The 12,983-nt window shown below is 36.7% G+C and overlaps 1 protein-coding gene across 1 annotated transcript; it reads right to left on the bottom strand.

Annotated features, from left to right (window-relative positions):
- Positions 1 to 4,616: 4,616 nt before the first annotated feature.
- On the bottom strand, positions 4,617 to 6,557 carry il10 (interleukin 10). The gene is made up of 5 exons (XM_084395963.1): positions 6,350 to 6,557; positions 6,163 to 6,219; positions 5,775 to 5,930; positions 5,242 to 5,304; positions 4,617 to 5,113 (listed from the first exon to the last, which is right to left on the bottom strand). Exons 1-5 carry the CDS (start codon positions 6,515 to 6,517, stop codon positions 5,015 to 5,017), a joined length of 543 nt encoding a protein of 180 aa, XP_084252089.1. The 5' UTR covers positions 6,518 to 6,557; the 3' UTR covers positions 4,617 to 5,014.
- Positions 6,558 to 12,983: the final 6,426 nt, after the last annotated feature.

Below are 12,983 nucleotides of genomic sequence, written 5' to 3'. Positions count from 1 at the left end.
GATTTGGATCGGTCTCGTCTGACCGATACAGTATGGCAGTATTGGAGCCAGGGCCGTAGCTAGAGGATTTGGGGCCCCCTGAAAAAATATTGATGTGGGCCCCCACCACCCTCCACCAATATCATATACTGTAAATAGATGAGCATGGAGGCCCACATATAACAGAAGATGGTGATGTTGTTGTAAAACCTTTATTTTAAAAGTTAAATGTTTATATAAAAATTACAACTAATAAAAACTAACAAAAAGCAAGAAATTGTTAAATAATAATAAAACCAATTTACAAAAAGTAAAATTATAGTATAGTTATAATTCATAAATCAAAAGGTAAACATTTTTTTAATTTCAATTGTCAAATTTAAACAATAAATTAATTTATTGTCTTATTTTTTTAGTAAAGATAATATGGAACTGGTAATATTATTAAATTACGCTATAATTTATTCATTCAAGTGCAGTGTGTTGTATTCGTGTTTTCTTTATGTAATAAATACATTATCAGCCGGCAGGTCAGGTGCATAATGCAATGCGTCGTGACTATTTACAATAGTGTAAAAAGACAGGAATTTTGACTACGTAATCATTCGGTCAATTGTGGTGCACACCGATAATGAAGAGTGACAGGACCGGCAGGCTGTAGACAGTAGTTTTCTTGTTCCCAGCGAAATAACTCCCTCTCCTTCTGTTCATGGCGTTTCTGGTTCCCTGATTTATATTTTCTTTTCCCCGACATGTTTCAGTCAGTCAGTCTCCTCTTGCATCGTTAACTTCAGGCACTGCCGCCTCAACTCTGATTGGTTCTGTTCACGAGCTGGGGTGGGACTTACAATTTTATTGGGTCCTTCTGATGTTTGTCACTGGCTGAATAATTAATAAATACTTTAGATCGGACTAAACCATTTATAGGGAGGTAAGAGAAGCAGATATATGGAAAAAATATTTAACCAAATTGCATGTTTTTGTGGTTTTCATTTAAATCTCAAGCATACAACTAATATAAATATTAGAATTATTCATACAACAGGGGCCTATATAGTATAACTGCTCGATTTTGTGGGGCCCCTGTAATTGTCACCACCTTTCACCCCACTAGCGACGGCCCTGATTGGAGCCGATACCGAGAATCGAATCGTCGCATCCCTAGTTTTAATACATGGTACAGCCTTAGAAAATGGTCTAAAATGTGATTCATGGATTCTCATTCGTGGAATGAACCCTAGTTTATAGTAGTGAATGTTAAATCTGTGGTAAAATCTTAATTTGCACATTTGGCAGATGCTTTTCTCCAAATGAACGTGCAGTACATTCAGGGTATTTACATATTGCCAGTAGTATGTTCATTCTTTGGGAATTGAACCAACAACCTTTTGTTAGCTCATCACTCTACCAGTGAGTAACAGGTAGGGCTGGGCGATATGGCCAAAAAATCATATCTCTGTATATTTTGGTTAAATGGCGATATACGATATATATCTCTGTACTTTCTACGTTTTTCTATTTGGATTAAGAAAATCTGTAGCTATTTATTTAAAAAAAACTTTATTTCACATCCTGCCCAATGATATCCTACAAACAATGTTGATATTGAAGGATATGGAAACAAATATGGTGAATGTAATGTAGGCTATGCAATATATTATGTGCAAAAAGGTAGTTTTTGACATTCTAACACTGTAACATTACAATCTAAAAACAAAAATAATGCTTTTGTTTTTAAATTGCCTAAAGGCTAAACTAAAAATGAAAACAAAAACAAAAGCACAAGCTAATTATCTTAGCCTGCATTTGATTACCCCATTATAATGGTCACTTTCATAAAAATATAGCCTACTTGTAGGTTTAAAATGCCACATATGGCACATTTATTGTCTCTAACAACAAATATTTTAGCAATATGTATATTTTAGTCAGAATTATTGCGCTACTATTCTTTTGTCCTCCGTCTGTTTGGGACATGTGCGCGGCGGCACTCATTAACGGAAGCTGGAATTTTAGCGGAGATTCACTTTCAGAAGGCTCGTCCTCTCCTGACAGTGAAATGGACATATTTGTTTGACTTTCTAACATTTATAGATGGAGAATATTCTTGTGAAATGTAAGTTAAGCACTGAGAAAAGCACCACATCTCAAACGCATTAAACAGCGCAAGTATTTATCTGTCAGTCAGCAACAGTATCTGTCAGAGCATCTGACAGGGCAAGCTGCTTTAAACTTGTTAACTATATCTTACCATTTATTTTGAAGCCCTTAATATAAGCTTGTGTCGTGTTTAGGACAAATTGTACTATGTACTTTCACTGCAGCAGCTCACACTGCGTCCGCCGCTATTTTTCAGATGTGCTCGTATCAAACTACTGCATCGATATAAATGGGATCGCCTCATTCCATATCGGTTCAAAAAAAAAAATCTATATATTGTACAAACTCGATATACCCCTTGATGATGAGGATGCTTTTCAGAGTATCTTACTTCCCAATACAGAGAGTGCGCCTGCTTTCTGTAGAACTGTTTAAGATGTGGGTGATCGTGTCGATCGTTATCAGCCTGGGCAAACTGCATTTGAAACCATTGTGTCTTAAATGTAGTTTCATTGTTGGTAAACTAACTCAAAATGTTTTTTTCATGTGCGTCAAACATTCTTACAGAGAGCAGGCATATGGCCAATTGAGAGGAAATGACTGCCAGCCTACCAGACAGAAACTTGGAACAAGATCAAGCTGCTGTTTCAGAATATTATTCAAGTCTCACACGTTTGTGATTTCCATCATGATTTCTCTGTGTTCGGTACTTGCACTAAATTGTCCAGATCAATATAGTTACACATTTTCTTAGACTTTTTACTTTCTCCTGTTTAGTGTAAAGCATTCAATTTCTCCGAATATATAGTGTGGACACTGATTTGACACTTTAAGCACTCTATCCTCAAGTAGCATTTCTAAGAATTTGAAATGTGTAATGCTGCTTCAAGACTGTTTCCGAACGTTTTAACTGTCAAACAGAAAAATTGGGTGTACTGCAGAAAACGGACCAGGACTTACTCTCCTTTATGAATCAATGGTAACATGACCATCCCTATCCTCAACAACTTGGTAAGATCACACTGTGGTTTGGTGGCTGATTGTTGCGGACACAGCAGTTTTGGTTCTCCCATGTTACGGATAGAAACAATGTGGTGCAGAATGAAAAGCAAAATCTCTCAGTATAGCATTCGCCCATTTCATCATCAGTTTCTGGGAAAATTTCAGAGGCATCAGTTTGAAGATAGCAAGACTTAACTTAGTCACACAGATTTTTTTTTTGTTGCGCTTCCTGCTACCAGTTTCCGAGACAATGATAGTATAGTGTAAGATGTTGCAAGAACTGACCCGTTAAGATTATTCCTTTGGTTGTTAATATCCTGTTTCCCTTTGCATCCAAACTTGAGTATGCAAGTTTTATTGGCTGTCTAATGTCAGTGGAGACTTTTTGCCATATCAGCTTTTTCTTGGGCTGAAAATGACTTCAGTAGTTAAAATTCAATAGAACATTGGTCAACTAACTTTAATTGTGTTTTTTTTTTTTTTATGTAGGCAATCAATACAGTGTTGTATTTGTCTAAATGCCTGTTTTATTTTCTGCACAGTGGCTCCTGGACAAACTGCATTTAATCACCTAACATGTAGCAATGTTGTGCATGTTATTGGGAGAGCATGACTGCATCTAAACCTGAAAAATTCTTGACTTTGCAGGCAGTATACAGAAGGCATGTCGAAGTAAGCTAAATGCCTATGACATCCCACAATCCTGTGTGTGCACTGTGCATTTAAAAAACAAGACTTATTCAATTTGCAAGTCCAGAATTGAGAAATAAGCATTGCATTTGCAGTCACTGCATATTTGCTTTGTTATCACTAAATCTCACTGAATATGTTCTAGATTCGAAGACCTGACGTTTTGGGGTTTTGGAAGATTTTGCAACCAGTTTCCTTAGGAGGTACCTTCATACAAAAACCCTGCAAGGTTTCATACACAGACTATGATAGTTTGGTGTTGGTAAATGCACAAGTGTATCAGTGTACTCGATTGTTTCAATTTCAAATGCTACACCACCCAGGCTAACCACCCCAAGCGTTGCTTAGCGCTCTGTCACAACCGAAACTCTCGTCTTGTTCCCATACTGTTTTGCTTACTCAGTAGCTCACAGCACGGCTAGTTTAAAGCTTCATGTTAGCTGTTACATAGTTAATCTCATTAGGGTGAGACATGCATCACTGCAATTACAGTAAAGGGCTGACTGCTGTGCTGCTGGTAACTGCTCTATTTAGGTCAGTTCTGAGGTTAGCACAGTCATGTTTTAAGCCTTACTCGCTCATTTTGACACACCCTGTAAATGATTGTGTTAAATGGTAAGTCACAAGGAGCACTATTTTAATGCTTTGTCATTTTAGAATGTAGAATGTGCTTGATTCCCCCCCCCCCCATTACATATAGTCTTGGAAGTAAACAGATCAGTATGAACTCATTTCAGTGTGAGGAAGACAACTAAACCACATTAACCAGAAAAGGAAATGTTTTCATTATTCAGCTGCAATAATTTATTGATAACATTTTTTTACAAATTAAATATAAGCATTAGAAATTTGAACAATACAGTTAACTTATAAGCTAATAAATTATAAAAAAAATAAATAAACTTCACAAAAATACATAAATATAATACACAATACTTTCCAGATACTTCAGCAAGTTGGCAAAATTCAACTCATTTCATTTTAATTACAATCAAAATAACCCTGGTCAATCTGACTTAAACATCAGAACTTAAGAACTTCAGAAACTGAAGGTAAAGAGGCTGGCATTGCAGTGCATCAGAAAGTAGTGTGATGGAATGGTGATGTGCAAGCAATAAGTTAAAGTCCATTTGTGCCATATCCTACAATATGTGGTTGATCTGTCCATTGTCCTTTCTTTATTTTCAGAGAATGCAGACTTGACTCAGTTCCTCATGGCCACCATCCAATCCACAGCGACATCCTATACGTGCTTGTCTCTCTTTGATGCCAGATACTTTTCTATGTACTTAAAGAGAATATCAAGCTCTCCCATTGCTTTATAAACGCCTTTTTCCTTCATCTAAAGTGAAAAAGATGTTGTCATTTAAAAACATAGTTTGATCATTTCGAGAAATTTTAGAGTAGAAGTTAGTTTTGATAATTTAACATGTTACTCTTATTAGCATTAAATTGCAGTATAAGACTTACCTTTTCATATGAGTTCTTTATGCTGGCAAACTCAAAGGGAATTTGGCAAGATAAGTAGTTCCTCTGTAACAGAGACATGTGTGTTATTTCATGTAGTTTGCAATGTTGAAGACACCTTGTTTGCCTCACCATAACATTTCGCAACAAGCTTTAAAAACGGCAATAAAAATCCACATATGCTTTCTTCATATGTGCCCTATTACGACATCCTGAATATGCCTAAACTGCGTTGTTCAAAAAACAATGGTCACCATCCTAATATTCACCTCAGCTCACACCCTAACTTTAGCAACATAATTTTAATGAGGTATTGACCATCATTAGCAGAGTTCCATGCTTAAAAACAACTTCAAATCAGCCTAAACTGATTTGCTGGTCAACCAGAAGGCTTTAGGGGTTGTGGTTGGTTTTAGCTGTGTTTGTCACCAGGATGGACACATTTACTCTGAATGTACAAGTAATTACATCAATAAGATCCAATCTATCATACTTTAAACTAATTTAATATGTTAATGACCAAAAGACAGACTTACACATTTCAACATATCCCGCTGGAGATTTTGAAATATACTTCCAATGGAGTCTATGGGCGTTTTGGAGTGCAAGTGGTTCTTCTGGACAGCTGTTGGCAGAATGGTGTCCAAGTAGAAGCGCAGGATCTCGTTCATGACGTGACATCCATAAGGACTCTATGAACAAAATATATGAGGTTTATCCTTTATGAGCTGTTTCAGACACCCACAGTTATCACACTTTGGTACTGCCGTAGCAAAGTGCAGATGCAAGATTTTACATTGGTTTGCACACATCTTGCACATAACCTTCAGTTTCAGTATGATTCTGCTGTTGCTAATTCTAAGTTTGAATAATTGCTAGTATGGTGCTGTGGGAGTAAATGTATGGAGCTTGGTTGGCACTTACATTGATGTTCTTTTGCACGTTCTCGGTTAATAATGGTTCCAAGTCGTCATTGGACTCCTAAGCAGAACAAATGTAAACAAATGAATTAGAGAGAACCTCAAATCTCAATATAGCACAAAGCAGAAATGCCTTGCAGATTGGTATTTGTAAGGCTCAGACTTAATGCAATGAGTCTAAATATACTTACATAAAACCTCTGTATTTCTCTGTATGCAGAACGGAGCTCCTTCAGCCTCACAGGAAAGCCCTCCACGAATGAGCAACACTCAGACTTGCAGTCGATTCTTCTGCACTGAGCACTTTCAGAAAGCAGAAGCATGACCAGAGTAGAAAAGATGACTCCAGAGAAAATCATTCTTCAGTTCTCTTTCTTTGTTTTTGGCACTTTCTTGATATTCAGCCAACAAAAGAGGAGATGTACAGATGTGCTTTGGGGTGCCGTTATTTTATACCAGAAAATTCCTACCTAGCTTCCTGTGGTGGTGGTGGGGTGGAGGGGGGGGGGGGGGGGGGGGGGGGGGGGGGAGTTGACTTACTGGCAATCATATTTCTCTTTGTCATCACCTTGTACACAGCAGCTTTTTCTGTTTTTGGATTGCAGAAGTTATATAGGAAATTGAACTTTGATGGAAGTCATAAAATTGTTTGTTTTCTAGAAACTTGTTTTCTCATTATCATGAGTTTTCTATCCACAATTTAGATCTATCTATCTATCTATCTATCTATCTATCTATCTATCTATCTATCTATCTATCTATCTATCTATCTATCTATCTATCTATCTATCTATCTATTGTTCTATCTATCTATCTATTGTTCTATCTATTGTTCTATCTATCTATCTATCTATCTATCTATCTATCTATCTATCTATCTATCTATCTATCTATCTATCGTTATATCTATCTATCATTCTATTGTTCTATCGTTCTGTCTATTGTCTATCTACCTAAATATATAAAACAATGGATACATTTCTAGTTAATCTGTGTAAATGAATTCTAAAAAAAATAAAATATTTTTTTTTTTAAGTAATTACATTTTTAATTGGCCTTATATGTTTTAACCTTATCCTTTTTCCCCCCAGCAGTTGCGGGAATCTTCTGTAAGCTTCTCAGATAAAAGCAGTGAACTGAATAGACGTCTCATCTCTGACATTTCTTTTTACGCAGATGGTGGATTCGCTATATGTGCATTGAGCCAACTCTCACAGGTGAGCGTAAACTCACACATACAGAGATGACTGTAAGGGGTCCTGTGTGGTTTTTAGGTGGCAATTAACTACTTTATGTTCTAAACCGCAGACATCTTTCACATTTACCAATGGCTCCATTAATTCTAAAATAATGCATGCAAGCCTTTCTCCTGAAATAATAATAATACAATAATAATAATTTGTTACATTTATATAGCACTTTTCAGGGTCCTCAAAGCACTTCACATATGGAAGGGGGGAATCTGCTCAACCACCACCAATGTGCAGCATCCACCTGGATGATGCAACGGCAGTCATATTGCGCCAGAACGCCCACCACACACCAGCTGATGGGACAGGGGCCAATGGGCAAATTTGGTTTAACGTCTCATCCGAAGGACGGTGCTCTTTGACAGTAGTGTCCCCGTCACTACACTGGGGCGTTAGGACCCACACAGACCACAGGGTGAGCACCCCCTACTGGCCTAACTAACACCTCTTCCAGCAGCAACCTGCTTTTTTTCTCAGGAGGTCTCCCATCCAGGTACTGACCAGGCTCAGCCCTGCTTAGCTTCAGTGGGAAACCAGTCTTGGGCTACAGGGTGATATGGCTGCTGACTACTCAACTCAAGTTGTTTGCCTCTTACAACTACTATGAAAACAGACACCTATTTTGGGTACAGTATTGGTCCTGTTACATAGCCACTTAACCCTCTACCGCACGCACTATGATAGACCTATAGAAAAAAATATTTGACTCTTTCTTAGAATGGCTTAACTTGAAGTGCTGTAAAAAAAAATTGGACAAAATATTATTTTAAGGTACTTTATGATATGTTGCCATCCGGCAACAATGTACAATAGTGGACATACAAAAGAAAAAGAAAAAAGAAAAAGAAAAAGCCATTTAAATTAGATTTTTTTCCTTAATACAAATGCCTTGGCAGTCCTTAACATATGACTAATCAACATTATATCACTAGCATTAATGTTGTTATTGTTAATGTTGTTACAGCCTAACAGATTGCAGCTGACCTTTCTAGCTAGCTAAAGTATTGCAATAATGTCATTCCACTATTGCACAAACATTTGATCGATTTACCAAAAACTAATTTCATAAAAACTTTTTTGAGTGGTGAATATGTCCTCTTAACTTACCTGAGGTGATGTTTCCGATTTTTTGATGTAAGTGATATGGGCTGGTCCTTGTTTGTTACTGAACAACCGACAAGAGACGGCAGTCTGTCAGAAATCATGTCATGTGACTTAACCAAAGCACATCATTGGCTAAACTAAGGTCTTCTCATTCCAGCAAAAAACACGAGAATGTTTTCTTCAGAGACAGTGGCAAGGAAATGAACACAAAGAGTATGTTGCCATATGGCCACACCATGCGGTAGAGGGTTAAATTTGAATAATAAATATGAACTATTGTTGCAATTATTATCTTACCTGTATATTATCTTAAACTTTCACTAAGAAATCGGCCTATCAACAAGACAAACACTGCAGCAGTGTAAAAAGTCCTTTCAGAATGCGATTTTAACCGAAGGGGACCCCCCAAAACATAGGATGTAGCCATGTAACACATTCCAGCACTCTTTAAATATGATGATATGATGTGCACAATTTGTAAAAGCCAAGTGTGAAAGTCAATATTTGCTGCAATATTATATATTTACAATCAAAATCAAGCTGACTAAGCAAGTACTTGACCATTAAACTGGGCACACAAGGCCCATTTTCTATATGCTATATTTTTGGCGTATAAATGCTATATTAGGTCAAGCTGCTTCCTCCCTGAAATAGATCTTGTGAAATTAAGTGCCACTTAAAAGTTATTTCACCAAAATGCTTTTTTTCTGCTTCTGCCTCTTTCACCTCTGACCACAGGCTGGCCACATTAAGATGAAAATGTCGCAAACACCCACAATCAGTGAAATTTTGAGCTTGTTGTTTCATAGACATTGCACAAACAATTCTTTCTCATTGAGATATACAATATGAGGTAAACAATGGCTGCTTCTTATTTTGTTAATGCAATACAACAGTAATTGTAATGATGAAAAATGCTTCTTTACATTGACTTCCTTTGCTGAATTTTACCTCAGTGATGGTTATTACAAGAAATAAGTAAGCACTATGGAATTTCATTAGTTAGGTCATTAACTGAGTAATGTAAGCATGATTAAGCTAACCTGTTCCATGACTTGCTATTATACCGTCTGTGCAAGCATTTCTGGATGTACCTCACATGCTGCTTTAGAGTGAAGACTAGTGGGGTAAACCAAACCCGTGATGCAAAACTGGTGGTTTTTTTCTCTCTGCGTCTAACAGATAGACACAGATTACTGAACGTTAGTGAACGTAATGGAGGGCCTTTGCCTAAAAATACAAAGGAACTTATAATGTGCTGCTTGTACATATTTGAGCAGTGAAGCTTGTGGAAATTTTGTGGAAAGCCTGAAACCCTGAGATATTTGACCATCATGACCTCAGATCACCTATCCTTATAGATTTTGTGTGTGTTTGTGTTCTGGTTTTGACCTACATTATGATGAACCAAGAAATTTCTTTTTAATTAGGCTAAATGCAGTTATATTGCATAAAAAAAAAAAAAAACATTATTAAAGGGATAGTTCAATGAAAATGTTGTCATTTACTTTCTTTTTTTTCTACCAACATTCTTCTTTTGTGTTCACACGTTCTTCAAAATATAATCTTTTGTGTTCTGCAGAAAAGAAAAATAATTACAGTTATGATCAGCTGAATGAATCCTGTTTTAGTAGACTGATAACAATCACAGCTTATGATGTTTGTTATGGATGTTTCAAGGTAGATATTTGTCAAATATTTCCCAATTTGTTTTATATTTATTGATGGGCTTTTTTAAAAACATTTTTACAGGAAAGTCAAGAGAAACAAGGAGCTGAAGATCTGGCTGCAGTCATTATTACTTTCCCATGAGCACGACTGCGCTTACGTGTTGTGAGTACACATACTACCCATCGCCCCAGAACTATTACAGTTCTACACGTTTGAATTGGTGATGAATTTGGGGCTGAGGTTATAAGCTAAAAAAGCTAAAAAGGGACTTGTGCCACCCAAAATGCCCCTCATTGAGAACATATATTCATACAGGTGTTATCTCTTCTTTTCCTTTTTCACAGTTGAAAATATTTGCATATGGAAAGATAAAACTTTTTTTTTTTTTTTTTTTTTTTTTATCTGAAGGTTATTAAGACATGCATCGTACATATTACTGAACCTTTTCTTTCAGTTCCGTATATATTTTACATTAGTTACATACGTTTTAGGTAAATGTAGCATTTCCTTTAGATTTCCTTTTGAAGTCCCAAATTGCAAAGAGTTTCTGTCAGTTTCTGTTAAGCAATTGGCAGTTTCGGTGGTCATTGCTGTCTAGCCCAATTCAGCTAAAATCACGTACCACATATCGACTCATTGACCATTTCATGGACTTGTAATATTGGGAAGTTATGAAGACTGTTCATTTAAGGGATGTCATTTATATTCACATGATTTTATTGATCATACGATTGTGTTGATGTACTGATTCGATACTTCCTTATTAATCAGCCATCTTGCATCATGAAAACATGAATAATTGTCAGTGTCTGGCCATTTCGTTACTACAAATAGCTGTTTTTGAACAGATCAGAATGGTTGCAAATAAAACTTTTGTGAAGTAGCCTAGTTCTTTGTTCGCAGGGGGTCACTGCCAAACCCTTGCCCCACTAAGACCGAACGCAGCGTCTTGTCTTTAGAGGAAATCCTTTTCTCAAACAGTAAGGGCTCACCACAAAATCCTGCAGCGGTTTCAGTTTCACCATTTTTTCTTTAGCTTAACTGTTTAAGTTAAGGTGTCAAAGCCGCTGTTCTCATGGGCGCTCTGAAGTGACGCATATGAGAGCGCGGCGACAGCGTGCTGGATGGAGATGTTATGGCTCGTGCCTTGCGGGCTTTGGTACCCACATGACAGGCTTGGTTTCAAAACAAAACGGTATGCATCTGCTGAAGCGTACCTATGGATGTTTTGCTGCATAAAAGCTCCTCCCTTCCTGTCGTTGTTTTCAAGGGCCAACATCTATTATCTAGTATGAAATCTTAGTATGCTTGGTCGCATGTTTGTTCTGATTGGTTCAAAATGGAAAAAGGTGTTAAATGCAAATAACCACATACATCACCGTTTAAGTTTGGTTTGGGTAAGATCTTTTCAAATGTTTTTGAAAGAAGTCTCTTATGATCAATATGGCTTTATTGGAACAAAAAATACATAAAAAAAAAAGTTGAGAAATAAGTATTAATTTCTTTCCAAAGAAAGAAAAAGCGTACTGACCACAAACTTTTCAACAGTAGTGTAATTTAGTTATGTGGTGGCTTCACATAACTGATATTTTGGCCCAAATTCATCTGTCGGGATAAAAAGGCAATTGTGATGGGTAGGGAAAGAATTATAACCCAGAATACATTAAATACACTCCCAATGAGGACAAATATTTGTGGATGGGTTTGTCCACAAAGAGCTTGTTGGCCAATTGTTGGCTTGTGAGGCCAATTGTTGGCTGCGGAACACAGGAAACCGTTAAAATAGAGGCCTTTAGAAACTAAACTCTGAATAATTTTACATATTGTGGGGTTCATCATAGGTGTAGCTTGACATTTGAGCTAGGGGGGCATATAACTCATATAATCTATACCATAAGACAGTAACAGAGGCATAATTTCTTTTTAAAGAAATATAAAGTAAGTAACGTGGGAATACATAATTTCTCCAAATCTCACAAATAAACATCAGGCGACGTGATTGAATATGTGCGTGTCATTATTTAATTATAAATATGAATAACCCGTTTTAATCATTTGTGGGTGGGATGGCACTTTTTGAAAGCCACTGAAAATTAGCTTGTGCTATGCTTATAACGCAAAGAAAAGCATGCAGCGCCAACACACTCTGGACCTCTTTTACTGTGTGATCGAAGAGATGAAGAAAACGGATTAAAAACACAGCATCAAGCTGTGTATATGTATGCATAAATATGTATGCATCACATAGTAAATATACGGTAACAAAACAGCAGAACACTAAACAGAGTAGGGTTAAAGATAGGTTTTTAGTTGAGGTCACGAAGAGAATTCTAGAGTTTCGGAGCCACAGCACTGAATGAAGTACTCAAATACAGTAACAAGACTGACAACCACTGCTGTGTGAACGTGGCCTGTTTGCAATCTGTTCAGATTGCTTTGCAGTCAGTTGACTTTTTAAAAATGCTGAATATCCATTTTGACGAGTCATGTAGCATAGGCTACAGTAAATTCCAATTGCTATGTACACGGAAAAAGTTTGATTGGATTTATTCATTCATTTATTTACAAAGTACTGTTTTAAAATATACAATAACCTGAATTAATATGTTTAGCTGAGACTAATGAGAACCGCTGCTATAACAGACCATGTAGATTTATTAAAATAATCACACAGTTGTGCACCCTGTGCATTTCATTATGTAAATATGTATAAATTAATATGTAGAACAGTGAATGGCTCAACAGCTGCTCTGCTAGTTTCAAGAGCTTGATTTTAAGGGAGTGGTATAATCAAGCATCA

The sequence above is a fragment of the Rutilus rutilus genome (assembly GCF_951802725.1).
Source record: "Rutilus rutilus genome assembly, chromosome: 22".
NCBI lineage: Eukaryota > Metazoa > Chordata > Actinopteri > Cypriniformes > Leuciscidae > Rutilus > Rutilus rutilus.
Note: the sequence above shows the minus strand (reverse complement) of the source record. Positions and strands in the feature narration are given on the sequence as shown.

Coding starts and splice junctions, on each gene's coding strand:
- il10 (XM_084395963.1), bottom strand. CDS start 6,517: ATGATTTTCTCTGGAGTCATCTTTTCTACTCTGGTCATGCTTCTGCTT. Junction 5,931..6,162: donor ACGTGCAAAAGAACATCAAT/GTAAGTGCCAAC, acceptor TTTTGTTCATAG/AGTCCTTATGGATGTCACGT. Junction 5,114..5,241: donor TAAAGAACTCATATGAAAAG/GTAAGTCTTATA, acceptor TTTTCACTTTAG/ATGAAGGAAAAAGGCGTTTA.